Raw genomic sequence first — 26,122 nt, forward strand, 5'->3', positions numbered from 1 at the left:
TGAAAACCAGTTTCATGACTGGCCAGGTTACGGTGTGAAAGTTCTGTTTGTTTCTCTTTGATGAAACCCCCCCTCCCTTGGTTCACTCTACTTCCCTGTAAGCTAACCACCCTCCCCTCCCCCTTCGATCGCCACTTGCAGAGGCAGTAAAGTCATTGTTGCTTCACATTCATGCATTCTTTATTTATTCATCACACAAATAGGGAGATAACTGCCAAGGTAGCCCGGGAGGGGTGGTGGAGGAGGGAAGGACAAGGCCACACAACACTTTAAAACTTATTGACTGCCAGCCTTCTGTTGCTTGGGCAATCCTCTGGGGTGGAGTGGCTGGGTGGCTGAAGCCCCCCCCCCCCACCATGTTCTTTGGCGTCTGGGTGAGGAGGCTATGGAACTTGAGGAGAAGGGCAGTCGGTTACACAGGGGCTGTAGCTGCGGTCTGTGCTCCAGCTGCCTTTCCTGCAGCTCAACCATACGCTGGAGCATATTAGTTTGATCCTCCAGCAGCCTCAGAATTGAGTCCTGCCTCCTCTGATGCTGCTGCCGCCACCTATCATCTTCAGCCCACCACCTCTCCTCGTGTTCATATTGTGATTTCCTGCACTCTGACATTGTCTGCCTCCACGCATTCGTCTGTGCTCTCGGTGTGGGAGGACAGCATGGGCTCAGAGAACATTTCATTGCGAGTGCGTTTTTTTCCGCCTTCTAATCTTCACTAGCCTCTGGGAAGGAGAAGATCCTGTGATCCTTTAAACACATGCAGCTGGGGTGCAGGAAAAAAAAAAGGGACAGTGGTATTTAAAAAGATACATTTTATAGAACAATTGGTACACTCTTTCATGGTAATCCTTGCTGTTAACATTACATACATAGCACGTGCTTTCGTTACAAGGTTGCATTTTGCCTCCCCCCACCGCTTGGCTAACCCCTCACCCTTCCCCCCACCACCTGGCTAACAGTGGGGAACATTTCTGTTCAGCCACAGGCAAACAGCCCAGGAGGAACAGGCACTTCTGAATGTACCCTTAAGAAAAGCACCCTATTTCAACCGGGTGACCATGAATGATATCACTCTCCTGAGGATAACACAGAGAGATAAAGAACTGATGTTGTTTGAACGCCAGCAAACAAACACTGCAATGCTTTGTTCTGCAATGATTCCCGACTACGCTACTGGCGTGGCGTGGTAAAGTGTCCTACCATGGTGGATGGAATAAGACTGCCTCCCCAGAAACCTTTTGCAAAGGCTTTGGAAGTACATCCAGGAGAGTTTTATGGAGATGTCCCTGGAGGATTTCCGCCCCATCCCCAGACACATTAGCAGACTTTTCCAGTAGCTGTACTGGCTGTGAATGACATGGCAAATGAATCATTAAACATGCTTGCTTTTAAACCATGTATGCTATTTTATAAAGGTACACGCACCAGAGGTCCCTTCTCTACCTGGTGGGTCCCGGAGGCAGCCTTGGGTGGGTTCGGGGGGTACTGGCTCCAGGTCCATGGTGAGAAACAGTTCCTGGCTGTGAGGAAAACTGGTTTCTCTGCTTGCTTGCTTTGAGCTTTCTACAACTTCTTCCTCATCATCTTCCTCATCCCCAAAACCTGCTTCCGTGTTGCCTCCCTCTCCATTGATGGAGTCAAAGCACAGGGTTGGGGTAGTGGTGGCTGAACCCCCCAAAATGGCGTGCAGCTTATCATAGAAGCGGCATGTGTGGGGCTCTGACCTGGAGCGACCGTTTGCCTCTCTGGTTTTCTGGTAGGCTTGCCTCATCTCCTTAAGTTTCACGCGGCACTGCTTCAGGTCCCTGTTAAGGCCTCTGTCCTTCATGCCCTGGGAGATTTTGACAAATGTTTTGGCATTTCGAAAACTGGAACAGAGTTCTGATAGCACGGATTCCTCTCCCCATACAGCGATCAGATCCTGTACCTCCTGTTTGGTCCATGCTAGAGCTCTTTTGCGATTCTGGGACTCCATCATGATCACCTCTGCTGATGAGCTCTGCACTCTCCTGCAGCTTGCCATGCTGGCCAAACAGGAAATGAGATTCAAAAGTTTGCAGGCCTTTTCCTGTCTACCTGGCCAGTGCATCTGAGTTGAGAGCACTGTCCAGAGCGGTCACAATGGAGCACTCTGGGATAGCTCCCGGAGGCCAATACCATCGAATTGCGTCCGCACTACCCCAAATTCGACCTGGGAAGGCTGATTTCAGTGCTAATCCCCTTGTCGGGGATAGAGTAAAGAAATCTATTTTAAGAGCCCTTTAAGTCGAAAAAAAGGGCTTTGTCATGTGGAGGGGTGCAGGGTTAAATTGATTTAACACTGCTAAATTTGACCTCAACTCCTAGTGTAGACCAGGGTTTAGTAGTAATTAATTTGTCCTTTCCCTATTTTAGCGTCAGATCCTACCCCATTTACACTGGTATTCCCTATCTTAGGCATCTGATGGCTACTAACCTTTTTGGTGAAAACTGGAACAAAAAAAGACATTTAGGACTTCTACCCATTTACACTTTTTCTGTTTGTTGTCTTGTCCTTGATCATCTTCTTGCTTCAAATGTATTTGTAGAATGCTTTCTTTTTATCCTTTATATCTCTAGCTAGTTTAATCTCATTTTGTGCCTTGAGTTTCAGATCATTGAAGATCTCCGGTTAAGCCAAGGTGGTCTCTTGCCATACTTTTTGTTTTTCCTATGCAGTGGGATAGCCTTATGTTGAGAGTTTAGCCATATGTTTAAGGGTTTTTTATTGCTCTTATAATGTATGCTCTTATGTCAGCCATATAACTTTTCTCATCTGATATTCTTTCACTTTCATTAGCCATACTAGCCAGGATTATATCTTTTGTTTTTGCAATATTTAAGGTACATCAAACCAGTGCAAAGGCCTGCTACTGGAATGACTTTCCTCATTACCAGAAGAATATGTCATATTAAACCTGATTTTTTTTTCTGCTATATGTTGCAGCTAAGCATTTCAAACCATTAATTGTATTATTTAAAAAAGACCAAAGTGAAGTTTTGTTTCTAGGTGTTAATATGTCTGCTTTCCACATCTGTTTTGAAAATATGAGAGTTCTATTTGAAATGATGTTGAATAAAATATTACTAACAGTTTGGTTTTTCGAGATGTAGTCTGGGCCATCAGGATTACTGTATTTAATGCTATGCAAGATAACAGTCCTAAAATGCTTGGGCGGGGGAGAGAAGGGAATCTTGGACTTATAAGATCAAGATCAAAAGATGTGGAGGGCAGCTATCTTCCTCCATTTCATGTATTGACAAAAAACCTTCTAAGTTGCGCAAATTCTCATTATGGAATCCCGCAGATTTATAGGCATGTGCTTAACTTCACTCACCTGAGAAGTCCCATTCAATTCAATGGTGCTGTTCATGTGGGCAAAGTTAAACTTGTACATAAACTGTTTTCAGGATGGCATTTAGGATGGGAATATTTGATGAACTGTACTTGCACTGTGCAAAAGCCTGATCAGATAGGACTGCCAAAATGATAGCAATATTATAGAATGTTCAGGGAGCATAAAGGTGAAAATGTATTGGCAGAAAGTGTTAACATAGACTGTTTCCTTAAAATGGCTTGACTTCTTTGGAATTTTGAAAAAATTGAATTCAAGGTTAATCCTTCCAGAAGCTAAGGGTTCACAGAGCTGTTTTCTCTTTGAAGGGTTCCAAAATACAGAGAGAGAAATGTCAAAAGCCTGCTTGCTGTGCAGACCTGTAAGAATGAGTAAATAAGGAACCAATGCAGTAGCGATGCCAAGAAACTGTGTGGAGTCTATTTATAGCTGTTGGCCTTTAGGAGTTATATAAGCTCTATAGCAAAGTGTAAAATTGAAGTCTTTTTCCTTGTAAAGAAAGTTATACTTTCTGGAATTGGGTGATTTGTGTCCTGGGCAAACAGGACTAATATCTTCTCTATAACCTTAGTGGGGGGTGGAAATTCTGTAGCCTGCTAAATTAAGTATATGTAATAAAATGTCATCTTTTCTGAGATCCTAAGTTTAGAGGAAAAACAAGGGCTCCACATGGGCTGAATCTAAAATGATTTTTACACTGTTTTCACTAACTGTCAAATTAGTAAAAAGTTTTAAAATGAATCTGTTTTACCTTTTGAATATATGCTTTTAAAGATGTAAGGAAATAGGCTCTTCTCTTTGGTAATAGTGAGTCTGTTTGCCTTTTCTTAATTTGAAAGTGATACCTAATGATAAGGTAATAACTATTCTTTGGGCTGAATCCCAAGCTCATAGACTTTACAGCCAGAAGGGACCACCATCCTGATCATCTAGTCTGACAACCTACACATTGCAGGCCACAGAACCTCACTCATCCACTCCTGTAGTTAGGCCCGTAACTTCTGACTCAGTTACTGAAATTCTCAAATCTTGATTTAAAGGCTTCAAGTTACAGATTCACTCTAGAGCAGTGGTTCTCAAGCTGTGGGTCGGGACCCCAGAGTGGGTCGCGACCTCATTGTAATGGTTGCCAGGGCTGGCATTAGACTTGCTGGGGCTCAGGGCCCAAGCCCAAGGATTTCAGCCCTGGGTTATAGGACTCAGGTTTTGGCTTTGGCCCCCTTGCCCAGGATGTTGAGGCTTGGATGGGCTCAGGTTTTGGTCCCCCCTCCTGGAGTTATATAGTCATTTTTGTTGTCAGGAAGGGGTCGGGGTGCAGTGAAGTTTGAGAACCCCTGCTCTAGAGTCTAGTTCAAATCAGTAAGTGACCCAGGCTGTAGAGGAAGGCAACCCTCTGAAATCTCTGCCGATCTGATCTGGGAGAAGATACCTTCCCAACTCCAAATATGGTGATCAGTTAGGTCCTGAGCATGTGAGCAAGATCCATCAGCCAGACATCTGGGAAAGAATCATCTGTAGTAGCTGAGAGCCCTCCCCCAGTAGTGTCCCATCTCTGGCCATTGGAGATATTTGCTAATAGCAGTTGCAAAAGGGCTATATGACAATCTTATCATATCGTCCCCTCCATAAACTTATCAAGCTCACTCTTAAAACCAGTTAGGATTTTAACCCCACTACTTCTCTTGGAAGGCAGTTGCAGAACTTCACTCCTCTGATGGTTAGAAATATGTGTCTAATTTCAAGCCTAAATTTACTGATGGACAGTTTATATACATTTGTTTGTGTGCCAACATGGGTCTGTAACTTAAATAACTCCTCTCCCTCCCTGGTGTTTATCCTTGTGATGGGTGTGTGTGTGTTTATATATATGTATATATCTATATCTATACACACACACATAGATATATATACAAAGAGAGAGAAATCCTATCTCCCCATATCCTTTGTTTTGTTAGGCAAAACTAGCCAAGCTCCTTAAGTCTCCTCATGAAGGGTAGGTTCTCCATTCCTCTGATCATCCTAGTAGCCCTTCTCTGCACCTGTTTCAGTTTGAATTCATCTTTGTACACAGTGTTCCACATGAGGTCTCACCAGTGCCTTGTATAAAATGGTAATGCTATCCTTATATAAAAATTTATATCCTGGATAGGACCTTAGATGGTAGAACTGTTTCCCCACAGGACACACACTTGGCACAGTCACATTTGGGTAAACGGTAGTTCATGACATCAGTTGAGAATTGAATGCCAAAAGTATATACCTCACTGAACTCTGAATCCTGCAAGAAAAAATTCCTATAGTTATCAAAGCCATTGAAGTTTGGGGTACTATATGTTAGCTGAAAAGCATATAGTAAAAGTTCTCTGCCCCTTTTCTGCATGAAACTGTTTTATTTATACAGATGTTAATGAGGAGTCTGGTAGAAAGGCATTGGCAAACATCTGATGCTTGGCCTATTTCACATAAAGGAAAAAAAATTCCTAAAATTTGAACAGTTCATTTACTCACAAATGTTCTTTGCACAAACTTTTTCCACTTAAAGTTCAATTTCTACCTTTTTAAAAATTGTATAAAGATATAGTTACCATATACATTAAAGTAAAATATTTACCAGCTGACTGAATACTTGTAACAGATACTCCACTCCTCCAAATAAAGTTTTATTTTGGGTATGAAACGATATAACTTTAATTACATTGACGTGACTGGCATATGTTTAGTTTGAGCCTCTCTCATGTTTTTAAATAGTTTCCAGGCAGCTTGCAGGCATTTCACTCTAGTGACTTTTGCTAAAATTTAATTTAACTAGTTTCCTTTTTTTTTTTTTTGTATTTCCTCTTTTTGGAGTTAAAATAGGATAAAGAGGAATTTTTGAACAAAGGTTTAGTGGGAAGAAGGTTGGATTCATACTTTAACAAATGTTGCACTTCAAAATGTTCAGGTTCAGTAGATGCTTGATTATTTAGAAGGCGAATGGAAGGTAATTGTTATATTTCAGTAACTTTTAGAAGCTGCAGTCAGAACTGGGGGATTGTGTTTAGGAACTGTATTAACATGTTGGAAGACAGGGTCCCTTCTCTGAGGAGCTGTCAGCTTTGACGTGTCATAAAAATGGCTATTATGTTGCGTGTTACTTCACAGAAAATGCATTGGGACAAATAGGTAAAACTCACAGGGCACTTTGTACTTTAAAATACATAGAACTCTTGTTAATCAAGAAGTTTTTTTCCCCAAGAATCAGACCACACAGGCAAATACTGAAAAAGGATTTATTCACTGCACCGGGAAGACTGGTAAACAGCTTCAAAGGTGTGGGGTTACAGTGACCAATTATATCTTTCTTTTATCACTTCATTTGCATTTATCTTGTTCTTACAGAGACAAACATTGTTTGAGACAGAGAGCGCATTTAACGTGGCAGAGACAGGAACAGAACACACTCATCAAACTGTTTCGATTACATCAATTATTCATGACTAACTTAAGGCAAAGGGGTGGGGTGCGGGTGAGTGTTTACAGATATCTGGAGGGCTGTGAAGGGAGGGTTTGTTCTGTTCTAAGGGCCGATTTACTGGGTGGACATTTGACGTATCAAGTGTTTACGGTTGTCAGTGTCCTTGGGCTTCCGGTGTTCCTGCTTGTTAGTTATGTAGGTTTTTGTTTTGGCTGCTAACTGAATTTTAACTCTTGCCTAACACTATTAAACCACTATGTATAATTAGTTTTGGAGTTTTCCGGTGTCAAGATGGTGATCCTATCAAAGTCAGCTAAATGGTTAAAACACCCTACTTAAGATAGATTGAAACAGACAAGGGAGCTCCCACTGCACCAGCCAATGATGAAGGGAAGCAGTGGAAGAGCTCTCCTTAAGCTTCTGCAAAAGAGAAGGGAGGGCATGGAGCTTGAAGTCTTGAAGAGTTATCCTTGGGCTTATTGCCCCACACCCTTTCATCAGTCCTAGCTCATGCAGGAAACATTGGTAATATACACAAATAGGTTTTTGAGCATCATACTAAATATATAGTTCTGCACACGTATTTGAATAGAAGAATGGGATGAGCATTGTAAATCCAGTCTACCACAACAATTTATTTAAGGGACAGGCCAATTAAACATCATAGGATATTTTGAGGGTTTTTAGAAACCCGTTTTCTTTAATTATATTACTAACCATACTTTAGCTCAGGTGTGGGCAAACTGCTGCCCGTGGGTCGCATCCGGCCCATCAGACCATTTAATCCAGCCCTCAGCTCCCGCCAGAGAGCTGGGTCGGGGGTTTGCCCTGCTCTGTTGCTTCAGCCTGGGAGTGGCGTCGAGGGCTTTTCCCGCTCCACACGGCTCCCAGGAAGCAGCTGGCATGATCTCCCCCCGCTGGCTCATACGTAGTACATGGAGGTGTGGTCAGGCGCTGCCCCCGCAGCCCCTATTGGTTGCGGTTCCTGGCCAATGGGAGCTGCAGGGCTGGTGCGTGCAGATGGGGCAGCGCGCCGAGCCGCCTGGCTGCGCCTAGAAGCTGGAGTGGGGACATGCTTCCAGGAGCTGCTCGTGGTAAGCGCTGCCTGGAGTCTGCACCCCTGAGCCCCCACCACGCCCTGCCACAGCCCTGATCCCTCTCCCACCCTCTGAACCCCTCATCCGCAGCCCTACCCCAGAGCCCGTTCCCCCAGCTGGAGCCCTCACACCCCTCCCATACCTGATCCCCCTCCGAACACCTCGGTCCCAGCCTGGAGCCCACACCCACTCCCATACCCCAACCCGGAGCCCCCTCCTGCACCCTGAACTTCTTTTCTGATACCACTCTGGAGTCCTCACCCCCTCCTACATCTCTACCCCCAATTTTGTGAGCGTTCATGGCTTGCCATACAATTTCCATATACCGATGTGGCCTTCAGGCCAAAAAGTTTGCCCACCCCTGCTTTAGATAATTAAGGGATTTTTAATAATGAAATTTATTTTAAACTACTTATTCTACAACGGATCCTCGCTAGAGCGCACATCGCTAGAATGCAGATTCACATCTAGTACAGTCTTGGTGAAGGATCCCAAATTTAAATATTTAAATTGGGATCCTTGGTAACATGGCCCCTGCTATAATGCGGTCCCTGCGTTAATGCGGCACCCCACATGGATCCCGAACCCCGCGTTCTAGTGAGGGTCCAGTGTATTTCCTTTTCATTTTGGTTGGACAGCAAAGGTAAACTAATCAGTTTCACTTTCATGTCCTGACAGACTGTCATAATTATAGCCCTACCAAATTCAGGATCCATTTTGGTCAATTTCTCAGTCATAGGATTTTAAAAATAGTTTCACGGTTTCAGGTGTTTACATCTGAAATTTCATGGTGTTATAGCCATGGGGGTCCTGACACAAAAGGGGTTCATTGCGGTCACAAAGCTATTGTAGGAGAAGTCACAGGATTGGCACCAGCTCTGAAGGCAGTGCAGAAAAAGGCAGCACAGTTGCGGAGCTTCATGTAGCTGGGGCAGGTTCCCGAAGGTAGGTCTGACCTGGCCCTGGGAGTGGTCTCTGCAGGGGAAGAGGAAGTCCCCCAGCCTGGCCAGGACTAGAAGCCGGAGCTTGGCACAAAGTAGGAGCCACTGGCTGGGGTGCCCCCAGCAACACAGGGGAGATCAGAACCACCTCTTCTACACTAGCCAGATATCACAGGGGAGATCAGATTTCATGGTCCATGATGCATTTTGCGCAACCATGAATTTGGTAGGGCCCTAGTCAGAATATGGCAGTACTTGGATTGTAGTTAGTGCAGGGGATGTTTGTTTATAAATCTTTCTTCCTTGTCATTTAGAAAACTTGTTTTGAAACATTTCGCTTGATCTAGCTTTTTATAGCAATATGCTTTTATAAAACTTAAGTATTGTGCCAGAATTGACCTTAGTGCCATGATACAGAATACCGCACAAAAGTCCATGCAGAGTCTTTCCTACAAAATGCTGAAAAGATTAATGTAATGTTAATTCCTGTAATCTGCTATGCACAGTTCTAATTGTGCATTAATGAACAACAGTTAGTCTTTCTGTTTTTCATCTAAGCTCATGTTTTAAATGAATTTTACGGCAGTGCTTAATCCCATTAAAACGCAAAAACATTTAAATGCTTGGATGGATTTAATAATTATTGATAAGATTCAAAATCATGAGTTAGGCTTTAAAATGTGGATTTGGCTTAAAAATCACATTTAAACACACAATTTGGGTTCTTTTTATTTGCCTTCTGTCTTTTGAGCCTTTACAGTTCATATTTTCAACCTTTTCTCCACAACTCTGAAGGCTAGAAACTTTTTTCTTAATAGAACCTAAGATTCTTTCTTAGTAACATGACTCCAGGGTCTTTAAGAAAACACAAGTCGTATTGTAATTGGTGTGTGTTTGTTTTGTTTTTAAAGGGAGTTGACATCACTATAGTTTTTCAGTATACCATCTATGCAGAGTTTTCGCTCCTGTAGCCTAGCTTCTTAGTGAGAAACTAGAGGAACTTGTCCAATTAGCCAGAGTGGGGTAGGGTTCAAACCAGGCTTCCCTACTGGCCATTGTGCATCATCTCCTCCAGAGTGTAAATGCTTCCCAGAGAATGTTCCATTGCTTAGATAATCAAGAGCCAGTTTCCTAGTGGCCCATCTTTGTCCTGTTTCGTCCTGCAATTAAGGTGGGTAGAATTTGACATTAGTTACTTTTTGATAGAATTAGGTGATCATTCAAATTAATGCTTTTTGAATTTCCAGCATATGACCCTCCCTAATAGCATCTGTTAAAAATAATTTAATCCACTCATTTAAGTTAAAATTCTTACTTTATAGATGGTTTATAAACTTGATGTGTAATGAATGTTGTTCTCCATTTTTTTGTTTCACTTCTCTAACAATAAGCCAGATATGACAGTTCTGTCACATTACTTGTGTTCCTATTTTGAAATGTTATCTTTATTTCAGAATAAATATTTAAACAAGGCAAAGCATAGATTCCTCATTCAGGGTTATGTCAATGCTAGGTTTGAAATTCAGTAGCAGTCAGTTTTCAGTTATCTAAGAGGAGAAACAACAAGAGTAGAAACCTTTCTTTTTCTATTGCCATAACTGCTGGATAAATTCTGGAACTTTCTAAATACATTTTCTCTTTTGGGTGGAGATCAAGCATGAGAGAGTACTTACTTTTAATTTTCCTTTTTTTAAAAAAAAAGGCATTTTTAGAATAGATGTCATCTTAGCCATATAACTATATTATTGCTACTGAACTGCCATAATCCCACATTTGAGTGCATTTGAAGCTAACTACCAAGTAATTTCAGCTACTTTAGGGATTTTTGTGGTGCTGACTTTTATCTTTGAGTAATAAACACTAAAATGTGCCTCCACACCCCCCAGCACTGCAACTCTGAAAGTTTAAAACAATAAAGACAGTACCTTGGGGGATGAGATGAGAAATTGAAATTGCTTTGGGGATTTACTTACGTTTGAAAAGAGAATGTATTTGAAAGCAAGCAAAAAAAAAGTGTTTTTGGTTTAAAAAAAAAATTGAAAATGTAGGCCTGTATGCCAGTGTTCATTAATCTGAAATCCATGAGTAAAGTTGCCTTTTGTTGCGTGAGTGGAAAAAACAAGTGCTTCTTTAAAATGGTAAAATGATAGATAATATGGAAACATTAAATTTAATAAACACATTTTAGTGGCCAGTATAATCAAACAATGTTCTTTCTGCAATCTGCTAGAAATGTTTTGGTACATTCCCCTAGAGGGAAAAACAAAATTTCCACTTGCTTTTAAAGCATGTTCAGGGCTTCACTGAAAAATTCCAAGAATCCAAAAGTAATTTGTTTGTAACTTGTTCCAAAGCTCAACACATTTCAATAAAATGAACCTATCTGCTGTACTGAAGGGGTTTTTGGTTTTGTTATTTTGTTTTTAACTAATTTTGCTACAGCATGCTGTACAGAAGCAGTTTATTAGGTTTTAATTTCCTACAGTTAGCCTTTAACAGTCAACATAATGAGAAAATGATCTTTCACCATTTTCACGGTGGACTCGTGCGCATAAACTAATGCCAGTATTTGCCAGATTTGGGAAATATTCTGTGCTAGCCTTCTGAAAGTCTGTTATCTTCTTCAGTTCAGTCCAACTCAGATGTCCTCTTTAATTTCTCACATGTGGATTCTAAACTGTGTCTTCAAAAGGATATTAGCCTGAGACTACCCAAAAGCACCTAAGTCCCACTTGCCTCCTGCACTGTCTTTTCTATGTCTGTGAGATCAGTTTGCCAATTACATCCACCTCTCGGGCTTTTCTGTGCATATATGCAGTAAGCAAAAAGCTGGTGAAAGTTTGAATTTCATGTTTTCTGCTGATATTTTTTTCATGTCCAACATCGAAGTTTTGCATTTTCCATTAAATTTGCAACCATGATGAAAATATTACAGCCTGGTTTCATGAGTTACCCTTCAACTTGTCACATAAAACATAGATCACACCTGTTGATACTCATTGTATTAACATTCTCTGAGCTGCTTAGGAAAGCCTCACTTTTACATTCCCCCACAACTTTTCCCCTTCCAAAGAAACAAATGGATTTTGATTTAATTTATGGCCTCATCCTGACGTGTCCCGAGTACTTGGGAATTGGCATCTTTCAGGATCATGTCCTGAATGACTGTACAGGGCTGTCATAATTGCTAAGTGAGAGCATGTTTGTTACAGACTACATAAGTGTGATAACTCAGTGATTCTTTGGTTTAATATCTCTGCTTCCTAAAATATAAAATGTTCAGTATTTGGAAGATGGAATCTTATTCTTTAACTTTTTTATGAATCATACAGAATGCTAAAACAGATGTCTTTATTTAAAAAAAACACCCTTTTTCCCCCCTCTTACTACAGGATAATGAAAAGAGGACCCCTTTACATGCTGCTGCCTATCTGGGAGATGCAGAAATTATTGAACTACTTATTTTATCTGGTATGTTCTGTTCATGTTAATGAAAAAAAATTCTGTGCACAGGTACATTAAATGTACTTTTAGTTTGCATAATTTTATCAGGCTATTTAATGTGCTAAGAATTCAATTGAAATTTGGGGATTTTTGTACTTAAACTTTTGTTTACAGACTCCTTAATTCAAACCACTTTTTTAATAATTTTCAGTTATTATAAAAAGTACCTACCAGAGTTAAACTTTCTCAGTGATGTTTGCTATTTATTAGTAGTTTATGACCAAATTCAGTTGCTTCAAAAGTCTGTACTTAATTGTATTTAAAGCAGTGTACTTAATATCTAAATGTTAGCACATATTTTTTACTATAGTGAATTTAGAAAAATGACTATGTTAACATTGAAAATGGCATTTAAAAGTGCTGATATTTCTTCAGATTAAGAACAACATTATTTTTCTAGTTATCTTTTGCTAACTTATATATACACAAGATTTTTAGGACCTGATAAGAATGAAATAAGAATTTAAAAATCATTTTTCATATTTACTTCTTCACTTGCAATACAGAATGCAATGAGTGAGGCAGTATGTTCTAGTGGTTAAAACACAAGACAGAGAAGACAGATCAGAGTTACTATTCCAGCTCTGTAACTGATTTGCTGTCACCTTGAACAAGTCCTTAATAATCTCTGTGTGTTACACCTCACCATGGTGGTTTTGAGGCTTTATTCATGATTGTAAAGTGCTTTGAGACCCCTCAGTGGAAGAAATTGCAGAATTATAAAATACAGTAGAATCTCTTTAATCTGCACTTCACTAAACATATCTTATCTGCTCAAAAACTTCAGATCTGTTCCCACATCTCAGCTTTAAAAGTAATAGAATTTACTTTAGTGAGGTGTGTTATAGGAGAGTTGGTAGCACTTCCCATTTTAAGATCCTATTTTCTGTTGCTTATAATTTTGCAGAACTTCAATCATTTTGATTGAAAACTTCCATGCTAAATGTCTGCCTGAGGCTGATTTTTTGGGAAACTTTCAGCCAAAATGGTTTAGCTATTTGAGACCAAGATTAGAGAAAAGTATGCCCAAGTTAAAAATTGGTGACTTTTTCTTTGAGAAGCTTGAATGCATCCCAAGCTTGTCCACCCCTGGTTCCTAGTACATTTGTATCTGTCAGGGTTGTGCCTTTTGCCATCCCTGTGAAAAATTTGGCCAAGTTATAAGCCTTTCAGAAACCAGAGTTCACACATGCTCAGCAGAGACTTGGTAGAGCTTCGCAGTTCCCTGAAGATTCCATCCAAAATGGGTATGTTCCAGCCCAGGGCTGCCAGAGCTCAGTAGGACTTTCCTTGCAATTTCAGTTTCCAGCTGCTCGGGGCCATGCCAGGTCCAGGCACCAGAACTGAGAGCAGCCAGCCTATTTCTCAGCTCTCTGTGCTCTCCTGCTGAGTGCAAGTAGCATGAAGAAGGAAGCTGCATTATTTGAATGCAAAAGGAAGAAGAACCTGACCTGGAGGGCTGGATATGGGGAGTAGATTGGGACAGGGAGCCTGGTGCCAGGGTCTATCTCAGACTGGCTTGATAAGGAGATTTGTACTGGGAGACGGTGGGAAATGGAGGTGTGTGGGTGGGGAGCAGACTGAGAGCCAGTGGATGGAGGGAAGACTGAGACTGGATAAGGAGGTGAAAGGGACAACTGGGACTGGCTGGGAAAAGAGTTGAGGGAGTGACATGGGACATCAAGATTAGATGAAGAGCTCTGAGAAGGAGATGGAAACTGGGGGGCGATGGGGCTACAATTGGAGACCAGAGGGAAGACAAATCAGAGAAGGAGGTGAGGGGGAACTGGGAATGGCTAGCTAAGGAAATTGGTAGTAGGATAAAATGCCTGAGTGGAGAATAGGACTTGGATGAGGAGACAGTTGAGAGAGAGACAGAACTGAGGCAGGGACAGGTTGGAGGGGATGAGCAGAAGGGGTCAATCTTGTGGGAATGGGCAGAAAAGTCTGGGTCCTCTAGTGCCCGTTGCCCTCCAGAGCCTGGCCTGGAGCCCAAGGTTCCTGAGTCTCGCCATTCCTCTGCTGTCAGCAAATATCTGTGAAACTCTTGGTAAAGTATCTTATCTGACTCTAATGTTGGTCCATGTAGAGGATGACAATTTACTATTGTTACCAGTTACTCTGCTAAAGTTACTTCCAACCTTGCTAATGATCCATGTGGGTGTCAATATGATGACACATGATGGATTTTCTATTTTTTTCAGTTTGCTTTTTTTAAAACCCAGCAAATTACATCTACAAATTATGGTAAAAGAACATTATTAGGCTTGCAAAGTGAAGCACTTGAAAGATAGGAAATGTGTAGGCAACCTTAATTCTGGCATCTGTAATTTGGCCCTATTGTGCATCTGCATTATGATTCAGCCTTTAATTACATGCCACATACTGTTCTTTCCCAGTGGACCTGTGCTTCCTTCAGTGCCCAGGATGGACCTGCTCTGAGGATTGACCAGGATGGTGTAGTGAAGGATACTGTAGTCTATAGAATGCCTTTTTTTTGCAGAAGTTGGAAGGTTTAATAGTGAATGAGGCAGGGGATTGCAAGAAGAGATAGGAGGGTCTGGTTAAGGCAGTTGAATGCTGTCCTGGGGAAATGAAGCCTATCTCTGTGTCTGTGTGATGATAGGGAAGTTGCTTAAAAATCTAACCTTTTCACAAGAGGTCAGTAATTCCTCATTTCATGGGTGTCTGTCTTAAGAACCTGCAGTTTGACTTGCAGAAATGCTGAGGACTCTCAGCTGCAACTGAAATCACTGTGTGCTATACAGTATAAGACGACTCTGAAAAACCATGTTGTAGGTGTGTCAAATTGGACACCCAAAATCAGTGGATACTTTAGACCTTAATATGTCTGTGCCTCAGTTCTCAGTCTGTAAAACAAGGATTATTAACTTCCGCTGTATGGGGGTATTGTGAAAATACATTAATGTTTGTGAAACTCTCACATAATGTAATGATGAGCGCCATAGAAAAGCCCATGAGGAAAGTATTAATTCTGTCTTCAGAGCATGGTTTGAGTAGTGTGCAGTAAATAAGGCCTAGAGTGGTAGATTCAACAGTGAGGAGAAAACAAAATATTGAATAGCTGCTCGTTAAGTGAGCAGTGTCTATTCTGAATGAAGGAGTCCTGTGGAAAAAATACTATGTGATGTAATTAAAGACTGTATAATAATGCATATGCACAAGGGGGCTGAATAAAGATTCTATACACAACCTTAATTCTTTCATTTTCTAACTTTTGAGTCCTTTACTTTGTAACCTTTATATTTATTACACATCAATAAATACTCTGTAGTACATTTTGAAGTTCTATAAATTAAAAACCAATCTACAATTATCATACTATATGAACAAACTAAATTGCAAGGAATTTTCCTTGCTTTGCTATTGTTTCTCTTCAAGCCTGGTCTAAAGCCCATTTAAATCAATGGGAGTCTTTCCACTGATATCAGTGGGCATTGTATCAGATCCTTACTTGTTGGTTTCCCAATCCTGCCATCAGTTAAAGCATACATGTAACTACATAGAAGTAGTTTTATTAAGTTCAGTGGGACTATACGTTTCGGTAACTGTTTTTTGGATTGAAGCCTAACCCATAACATTTTTTAATTAAATGAGTTTTCTAGTTCTTAGTGTAAATTATATAGGCTACAATGTCACATTATGTGTTAGATGCTGCAAAAGTATGGTATTATTAAATTCCTTTACTTCCTTCCCACCCACCCCCCCAAAAAACAACCAAAAACAAGCGCACCACATACACCACAAAAACACTAAAATGTCTTAAAAAAAAAAAAATCCTTGGCGTGAAAAAACTTTTTTAGAAAACAGTTGGTTTTGGAAAGTGTGATTTTTTTTTCCCTCACTTGTTGGTATAATTTGAGATTTTTTTCTGTGCCAGATTTCTCGAAGTGTAAGTATGTTACAAGACCCATATTGTTCATTCTCAGTGCATAACTGAGACTTCATGCTCAAAGTTTCATGCTTTTAGCATTAAGGTACATGTCTTGAGCATTCTGCATTTGGGTGTTGAACACTAGGACGCTTGTTCTGAGTAAACCTCTGCCTGCAATCTTTGCTGCTGCTGCGGCTTGTCTTGGTTTCCAAGCCTGTAGGACGGGAGGGGCCTGAAACTGACAATGTCGGATACAAATTTCCGGCAGAGGAAGGATATTCCTCCCATGACTTCCAGCTCATTTCCTTTTCCTTTTGAAACAATACCTCTCAGAACTCTTGAAAGTAAGCTAGTCCCTGAAGGATTCACCCACTTTGTCATCAGATGAACTGCCTACCTGCTGATGAACATGTCATAATCATCAGTTTTTTTTTAGACCAAATAGAATTTAACTAACATCTCTAGCAAACATCTGTAAATTTGCAGAGGGGCTGGGTAGGTGAAACAGCAACAAAACATTAAAGGCACTTGATGGTTTCATCACATTACAACCAAGAATGTCAGGCGTTGGACCAACCAGCGTCCAGTGTCTTCCCAACTGACTCAACACTGCACCGCGTGCCAGAGTCCATACCAGCCTGCCTGCTTTATGTATTTGCTCCAACAAAAGCTGGTTGGAGAAGACCTCGCAGACGCTGGAGGGATGTCAGGGCTTCCAACTTCATACGTTTCAGCCTTAACATAGATTAGGTTAGAACACTGGTGGGAGACAGGACTCCCTGGAAATGGGTGATTGGAAGTATCCACTGTATTCTCCATGAAAAGGAGAGTTAATGAATGGGTAGGTGAAGAGATCTATTGTGAATAATCTTAATAAGAATTCATTGAGAATCTTCTGCATATTCCCACTCATGGGCTACACTGGCTGGTGCAACTTAAAGTCATAGAACTTAAAGTTGGAAGGGATCACCAAATCAGACAGTGGAACCTTCTTGTGGCATTGAAGTGCTTGCATGCCCTTCTGACTGCTCCCCTCAGAGTTCCTGAATATTCTGAGAGATGAGGCTGTAAAAGCGTGCATGGTGCCCTCTGTTGTCTCAGTTCCTAGCAACCTCACCAGCAAATGGACACACACTTCTCTGGATCCCTCAGATCTGGCGCCTTCTCTTAAAAAATTTTTAGTGCCTTACATAGTATTTTACTCTTGGTGTAGTTGGTATAATTAGGAAAATAATAGTTTGTTTAGGCTAGTTCTTCTTGGATTAGTTAAGTAGCTGTTAGGTTTGGTTTTGTCTCAGTTTCATGGTGGATTCAAAGGCAAAGAGACATGGTTTTAAGAGCTGTGAATCATGTCAGATGGTCTTTTCAACATCAGACACGAATGTCAGCTGCTTAGCATGTCTTGATGAGGGCTACTGTCCTTTGAGGTGTCCGAGGTTTCTGTCTGCATTATGTTCATTCTGAGAGCATGTGGTCCAAGAGCTCTCCTGATATAAGAAGCTTTGGCAGCGAAGCCACTGAGCTCTCATACCTCTAAGGGATCCAAGCACAAGCTCAGAATAAGAATACTATGATGAAAGCTCCAGTTTGTGCTCTAGGATAGAGTTCCATGATTGCATCAGTCAGTTTCCAAGATCAGATCCAACACTAAAAGCCCCAAAGGATCTGTTGGCCAAGTTCTGAGGAAAGCCATTGGATCAGTCTGCTTCAGTTCTGGAAAAGAAGGCAAAGAACTAAAAGGTTCCTGCTAGCAGTGCCAAGTCCCAGTGAGGAAATTAATCTGATCAGTCAGTATCAGGTCCTGAACCAAATGCTAGGAGTGCTGACCGTATCTAAATGATCCAAGATAGACCTGGAACCAGCAACAATTTCTTCATCGCTAATTTATGCAGCTGCATCAGTTTCATTGTTAGCCGAAGTAAGTCACAAGGATCCCGTGATGTATCTGTAAGGCTTGATATCTAAAGGAGGAAAGACAAAACCTCTCTCAAATTATCCTTCTCTGATCTTACTCCTGGAAAATGAAAGAGGTTGAATGAAGTGTTTGTTTTCCTGAGAGACTTCTGTACCTCTGTCCAAAACACCTTCAAGCCCAGCCAGAAAAGTGGTCTGTCTTTCACTATGTTGCATTTGTCAGGTTCTGTGGTTTCTTGGTAGCAGGTCCAAAGTCAGATCTGCAGTCCAGAAATGAACAGGATTGGGCTAAATTTCCAGAGGTCCTTCCTAGATTTCACACTCTCAAAAGAGAGTATCCCAGATATGGAGCATGTAGACCTGTTTATCCTCCAGGTTATGATATGGTATTGGAATAAGAGTATTGCAGCAACCTGCAAATTCCACCATAGGTGGTGTGGCCATATTGGCAGCCATCTAAACACTGTAGAGAGACTTCATAGCATCATTCGCATAGGAACTCCCTTCTCTTTTGAGGTGAGGAAAAAGCTTGCCCATCAAATCGGAGCTTCACGTTCTCCCACCATTGTGCCTGACCCTCTGTTGGAGGAAAATGGGGAGCCTGTGCTCAGATGGAATACCAGTAATTAGAGCCAAATGTAGAAACTGGTTTTTCGCCACATGAAAATGTTGGAGTAGCTTCAGCTTCCTCTCTCTCTGAGGAATCTTTACAGTTTCACAAGCTTGCAGACAGGATGGCAATGACTTTGGAACTCCCATCTGTAATACTGGAGGAAATCTATCCATTATTTGGCATTCTGGTTGCCCCATTGGAGGTTAATCTTCTAATATTAGATTGACTACTGCAGGCTGGAGTAGTCAGTGCAGTTGGTAAGGAAGTTCTCTTGCTTCACTTGGGAAAAGAGTAACAGATTACGAGGCAATGATGTTGCAGTATCGTTATCACTTATCGGAAAAGATTCCTGCGTTTGCCTCTGGAAAATCAGTTACTCAATGTAAATTGACTAACATGTTAATAACTGAAGGTCGGATGATAACGAACAGTGTCCTCAACATCAAAAGAAGCTCTCAAATCCATGAGCTAGGGTGGTAGCATCTACTGCTTTGCTTAAGAGTCATATGGTCTTTTTCTTTCCCTCCAGAAACTGTGTTGAAGATTGGAAGATATTCCTTTGGAAGGAAATTTAGTTATTTAGTAATAAGATGAAATATTGGACACGTGGTCTGTGGCATGCTCTTTAGGTGCCTTTCCACCTGTGAGGAGGACGACCTCTGATCCTATACTCTAGTACCATAGACCATTTATCCACCATCATCTTTTGTCTTTATTCTCAGGGATGTCACTTTCAGCAGCAGCAACAACCCAGACCTGTGCAAATGCACCAGAAGAAAATCTTAAAACCATGAATGAAGTGAAAACAGCCTTCAGTTTCAACTAGGTAAAAATGGCAGGCCCCAAATTTGACACCAGGACCCGGATCTTCAAATTATCCTGCATTGACCCTATCTTTGAGAACAGACAATTTTGCCTTGTCAACGAATGGAAGTCCATAACATCAGACAAAAGGATTCTGGAGATAAACTGAGTTGTAGTAACATCTTCTGTTGAGACCCTACCTTTACCAAACCCCTCTCCCTTCTGTGTTCAGGGGTCCCTCTCATGAGAGCATGTTAAGATTAGGGATTTAATCCTTGTTATAAGTGGGAGCAATAAAGAAGTTTCCAAGGGAACTTAGAGATCAGGGCTTATACTCCAGATGTTTCTTCATACCAAAGAAAGGAGGAAGGTTTTATCTGATATGAAATCTAAGGAAGGTTAGGGTCTTCATTAGGAAAGGCTGCTTCTGCATTTTGGCACTAGCATGTTTCATAATCTCCTTTTCCACCCTGCATGAACGGTCCATAAAGAAAGTGGTGATAGGTGACATCTTCGGCCTACGGTGGTTTCCAGACATTGATCTGTTGATCAATCACTAGATATATGAAGTGTCTCCAGTTCTGCTCGAGAACAGGCAGGGACAGTCTGTCCATATCAGAAGTTTTTTTTTATTCCTGAACTGGCAGAAGGATCTGGCCGTACGCTGCTCCCTCCCAATCCTCCCATTAATTTAGAAGGTGATCAGAAAGAGAAGACTGGATGGGGACAGAATAATCTTAGTGATTTCCAGCATGGCTATGGCAACGATGACCTGCAGACCTCTTGCAACTTCTTAAGAAGTCCACGGGCTTTTTCCAGTGTTCACAGATTTGCTGTCCCAACAAGAATGCAGGATTTACTGCTTTGACCTTCTGTCAGCTGCAGCCGTTTATAGGACTTGAGTGGGCCTTGGAAAAATCTTGCTCTTTAGAGGTTCAACAGTTATTACTTAACTCCCAGATAACAGTTGACTAGAAAATGCTTTGACCTCAAGTGGACTGATTTGTTAAGTGGATGGATGACAAACCTGACACCAACTCAGTGTCTTCTGGAACATTTACTCCAATTAAGTTTCATGCGATCATGCAATACAGTACACATCTGTTTGGCCGAAATCTAAACGCTGTAAAGATAGTTATCCAGATCTTCAGGCATTTTTTAGTTTCTGAAGTTTTTGCAGAATGGCTTTGAGTAAGTCTCATGGTAATATTTTTGAAAATATATGTTCCTGTTATAGCAGACATATTTTATATTTGCTGTATAAACAAGTCTGAGATCTGGGTGAAATATAGCCTTTTAATTTAAAAAACAATTAACAGAGGGAGGACATTTCAGAACTTCTGAGAATAATCTTGAATAAGTCATGGGAGTCAGCCAAGGCACCTGATAACTGAAGAAAAGTCATTGTGCCTACATTTTGAGAAGGAGGAAGAACAATGGAACTATTAGCCCTGTATGCACAGTTAGCCTTTTTTCAGGAAAAAATCTGTCACACAGGCTACTTATTCACTGGCAACTGGAACTTTCATAATGTATTGTGTTAATCCCTCCATCCTTGCTTGTCTTTTTAGAGTTCCTCTCTGGGCAGACAGTTCTAAATTAAGTTCTATGGGTTCTGTGCACCTCCTTTTAAAAACATGGGGCCAGATCAGCTATGGGGTAACTCACTTAATGGAGTTACACCTAGTTACATCAGCATTCCATTTGGCTCCAAGTGTCACAATAGACTAATGCAAACTTTTAAGCATTACGCATATGGCCACTGGCTGTGCAGACTAATTTTATTAAAGATTCCAGGACTAAAGAGATCAGTGTACTATTCCTTCAATATGAAACTTTGCAGATGACGTATTCTGAGAACTCTGTGTATGTGTGACCAGTATTAAAATATGGCTCTTCTCAAAACAATGACTGTAAAAATAGTCTAGTTGGGTTTATATTTGTCTCAACTTTTCCAAGTAAAAAATAGCTTTCTAACTGCCAGTCCAGTAAATTCAACTTTGCTAAGATTCTTTTCTGGTTTGTGCACCGCCTTTAACAAAGATTCTGAAGGCCAAACAAATACTGGTCTCAGTTATGCCTGTTCAGTGAATTTAACAGGGTAACTGTGGGCAAATTTGCTTCAAGGGAGGAACCTGATTGGCAGTTCTGATCAGGGTACCCTGGATAGAATACTAGGGTGGAATTCAGCTCGTTCCACCACTGGAGTGTAGTCTTGCAGTGTCAACAGGAACAAAAGCAGTATAAAATTGTCAATAGAGTAAATAGATATGACTGAATGCACATAGGGAACAGCTCTGTTCAGTATAAAAGTGCCATTTTTATGTTGTCAATCTTCAGTATAGGACCATATTTTAAGTCCAAGCTAATGTGATAGGCCCAGGCCAGTTGGGTACAGCAGAGTAGCAGAAGGCAGACATACTGGCCACTGGATTAAGTTTTCTGTTCCCTGACTGACCAGAGCAGGGGCTCATCCAGGCTAATGAGAACACCTGACTCCAATTAACCTGCAAAGAGTCAGGTGAGGCCATTAAGCTAATGTGACCACCTGACTCTAATTAAGGCCCCTCTGATAATATAAAAGGGCTCACTCCAGTCAGGCAGAGAGGAGCCAGGGAGCCAAAGTGCAGCTGAAGGGCTGGTTAATGAAGAGACTCTCAAGTCATTGGTAAGGGTGAAGAAGGGAGAAGCAGGAGAGCTGTGTGGAAGTGGCCCAGGGAAATGTAGCAACTCTGGCAGTGAAAGGTTGGCTGCCAACAGCTGCTACCGTTAGGGTCCCTGGGCCGGAACCTGGAGTAGAGGGCGGGCCCGGGTTCCCCCCAAACCACCACTACAGAAACACCTCCTGGGAGGGGAAAACAGGCCTCTGTTCTGACAGAGGCCTAAACTGTTCTGACATGAGGCCACAGGAGCAACAGAGACTGGGAATTCTCTCATCAACCTCCATTGCTGGCTTATGATGAAAAGGGCTCAGTAGGCTGTGTCCCTTGCCCTAGAGAGAGAAGGGCTACGTGGAGGGTTGCTGTGAGCCTCTGAAGCTAGCATAAACCGCCTGGAAGCGCGGGACCCATGGGGACAAGGTCGGAGCTCTGCCACACTAAGAAAGTGGCTGTTTGGGCCCTGTATCCCATGCAAGGTCTTCAATCCTTTGGCCTGAAACTCTTTTAGTGCTGTATTATTATATATATTGTATTATAATTAGTGTTATATCAGTGGTATTTAGATTGAAGAAATTTTATCATGTCTATAAAAACAGGTTAAATAAATGCATTGATGTTCAATAAAGCAGATGCTGATGGCTTCCTTAGTTTATTAGTGATAAAGGGAATAAAATAATACATTCTCTCAGCATTTATTACTAGTAGTACCAGCCAGTTATTTAAGTACACTTTGTAGAAGAGTTGGCCCATCTCCAGTAAGAACTATAACAAAGGATGGATTAGCATCCATGTAACTAATAAAACATAATGGGAAGTGGTTTGTGCTGCATTTTGCCTTCAGTATGCAAACTGAGGCATGATGCACAGCCAAGCCCATTCAGAGTTTGAAGAAATGAGTTCGGTAACACATACCATGAAATGCGGTATTATAGTAGTAGTATAATCAACTAGCTTCAGTGTGAATTTCATTTAAGAGCTGGCAGTTGCCTATATGAAAAGGCAATCTTATCTATTCTTCCTTATACAAGTCAATCTGATATTCAGATCCCCTTCTGAGAAACAGGCTTTGATATTCTTTTGTCAGAGTATCTACAACATTTTTTGTATTGTTTACTTGAAAGGAACAGCTATCTGGCCTGTATCTAATTGGCATTACATTTCTCGTTTTCCCTTTGTCATGTGAAAAAATGTAGCTGTTTTCCCCCACTACATCAAAACTGTTTTTCATAGTGCCCTGTTGCTTTAAGCAATACTTAACAGGAATTCTTTAGATGTTTGTTCTTTGGACAAAAACAACGAGGAGTCCTTGTGGTATCTTAGAGACTAATTTATTTGGGCGTAAGCGTTCGTGGGCTAGAACCCACTTCATCAGATGCATGGAGTGGAAAATACAGGAGCAGATATAAGTACATGAAAAGATGTGAATTGCCTTACTAAATGTGAGGTTAGTCTAATGAGACAATTCAATTGACAGCAGGATACCAAGGGAGGAAAAATAACTTTTGAAGTGGTAATGAGTGGCCCATTTCAGATAGTTGACAAGAAGGTGTGAGTAACAGTAGGGGGAAATTAGGCTTAGGTGAAGTGAAGTGAAACAGATTGACAGAGCCAGAAGGGTACCCAGAAGTCACCTACTACAAGGCAGGCCCAACAAAGAAAGTAGCAACGCCACTAGCCATCACTTACAGCCCCAACTAAAACCTCTCCAGCGCATCATCAAGGATCTACAACCTATCCTGAGGGACGATCCATCACTCTCACAGATCTTGGGGGACAGGCCAGTCCTCACTTACAGACAGCCCCCCAACCTGAAGCAAATACTCACCAGCAACTACACACCACACAACAAAAACACCAACCCAGGAACCAAACCCTGCAACAAACCGTGGTGCCAACTCTGTCCTGAGTGCCAAATCCCGGTGCCAACTGATCTATTCAAGGGACACCATCATAGGACCTTAACCACATCAGCCACACCATCAGGGACTTGTTCACCTGCACATCTACCAATGTGATATATGCCATCATGTGCTAGCAATGCCCCTCTGCCAAGTACATTGGCCAAACTGGACTGTGTCTATGCAAAATAATAAATGGACACAAATCTGACATCAGGAATCATAACGTTCAAAAACCAGTAGGAGAACACTTCACTTCAATCTCCCTGGTCACTCAATAACAGACCTAAAAGTGGCAATTCTTCCCAAAAAAAAAAACCTTCCAAAACAGACTCCAATGTGAAACTGCAGAACTGGAATTAATTTGCAAACTGGACATCAGGCCTGAATAAAGACTGGGAGTGGTTGGGTCATTTTACAACCTAAACCTAATTTCACCAATACTAATTTTCCCCTACTGGTACTCACTCACACCTTCTTGTCAACTGTCTGAAATGGGCCACTCTCATTACCACTTCAAAAGTTATTTTTCCTCCCTTGGTATCCTGCTGTCAATTGAATTGTCTCGTTAGACTAACCTTGCAGTTGGTAAGGCAATTCACATCTTTTCATGTATTTATACCTGCTCCTGTATTTTCCACTCCATGCATCTGATGAAGTGGGTTCTAGCCCATGAAAGCTTATGCCCAAATAAATTTTATTCTCTAAGGTGCCACAAGGACTCCTCGTTTTTGCTGATACAGACTAACACGGCTACCACTCTGAAACCTGTCTTTGGACAGTATAGCATCCACTTCAGACATAAAGGGCACCTACAAATGTATTTTTTCTCTCAAATCTGGTTTGCTGTCAAGTGGAGGACATTTTTTGTAGAATATCTGTTTGAAATGGCCTCTAAATTTTCTCTTAATATATAATCCACGTTCTCCACTGTTGTGATCTCAGGCTTTTTTAGGTATAGAATATACAGACTCTAATCCTTAAGTTATGAAAACCTGAAATGATGAGTTTGTGAAACTGTCAAAGTTGTATTGTTGTTCAGACAGAGTAGTCACTTTAGATTGTGACCTTTGAACAGAAGAAACAGAATAGCAAAAATACCTCATTGTTATCAGGCGAACTGCACTATTAACATCTCCTGGTCCCTCTGATGCACTTCCTCTAGGCTTCAAGCCAGCACCCCTTTCTTGTGTATTTCACTCTCACTCACATAAGGTGCTGTGTGGTAGTCACTTGTGTCTCAATCTTGACCATTTTAGGTCTGACTTCGGCTCAGAACCTGTATTTCTACTTCCTCTGGGGCAATGACTGTGGTAATTAATGACCAAAGAGCTTCCTTAAAGCAAAGCATCATTTATTTAAAACCATTTCAGAAAAAATATATCTCAAAAACAGTAAAACATACTGTAAGCATATCTAGTTCTTCTTTAAGACTTACCATTCCCTGGGTCTGGGAGGCCTGACTCCTCCACAGAGCATTTTCTGTGCCAGCCTGTCTGCCTATACTTGCTCACAAATAAACCCTGGCCCCCTTTTCAGCCTCTCAGAGGTCTTCTAACTGTTCAGTCTTCATTTGATCTCTAATTCCTAGCCTAGTTTTACAGTGTGTTGGAGACAAGATAAAGGATCTTTGAAGCTAACATCTGGTCCCCATTGTCTTCTTAGTGTGTAACTAGGTATTCTTATCTGAGAAGCTATTTTGTTGCCTTCCTGTATAATTCACATTGAATTCAAACATTATAGGCATATAGTAAACATCCACGAACATGTTGGATCAGTGTATTCACACAGGAAAGGCTTATAACCCAATACAGAATAACTTTGCCTCACTGGGAGGGGACATGTTAACAGTTTTGAAGTACATAAAAGGTTGTTACAAGGAGGAAGGAGGAAAAATTGTTAACCTCTGAGTATAGGACAAGAATCAATGGACTTAAATTGCAGCCAGGGCGGTTTAGGTTGGACATCAGG

General features: G+C 41.3%; 1 protein-coding gene across 8 annotated transcripts in view; it reads left to right on the plus strand.

Moving 5' to 3' along the window:
- Positions 1-26,122, plus strand: part of ANKRD28 (ankyrin repeat domain 28) — a 227,276-nt gene that overhangs the window by 102,685 nt on the left and 98,469 nt on the right. For all 8 annotated transcript variants that reach the window (XM_073333566.2, XM_078851764.1, XM_073333567.2 and 5 more), the window contains one exon: positions 12,256-12,334. In XM_073333566.2, coding sequence (XP_073189667.1) covers positions 12,256-12,334 — 79 coding nt within the window. The remainder of the gene's footprint in view (positions 1-12,255; positions 12,335-26,122) is intronic.

The sequence above is a fragment of the Lepidochelys kempii genome, chromosome 2 (assembly GCF_965140285.1).
Source record: "Lepidochelys kempii isolate rLepKem1 chromosome 2, rLepKem1.hap1, whole genome shotgun sequence".
In the NCBI taxonomy this organism is placed as follows: Eukaryota; Metazoa; Chordata; order Testudines; family Cheloniidae; genus Lepidochelys; species Lepidochelys kempii.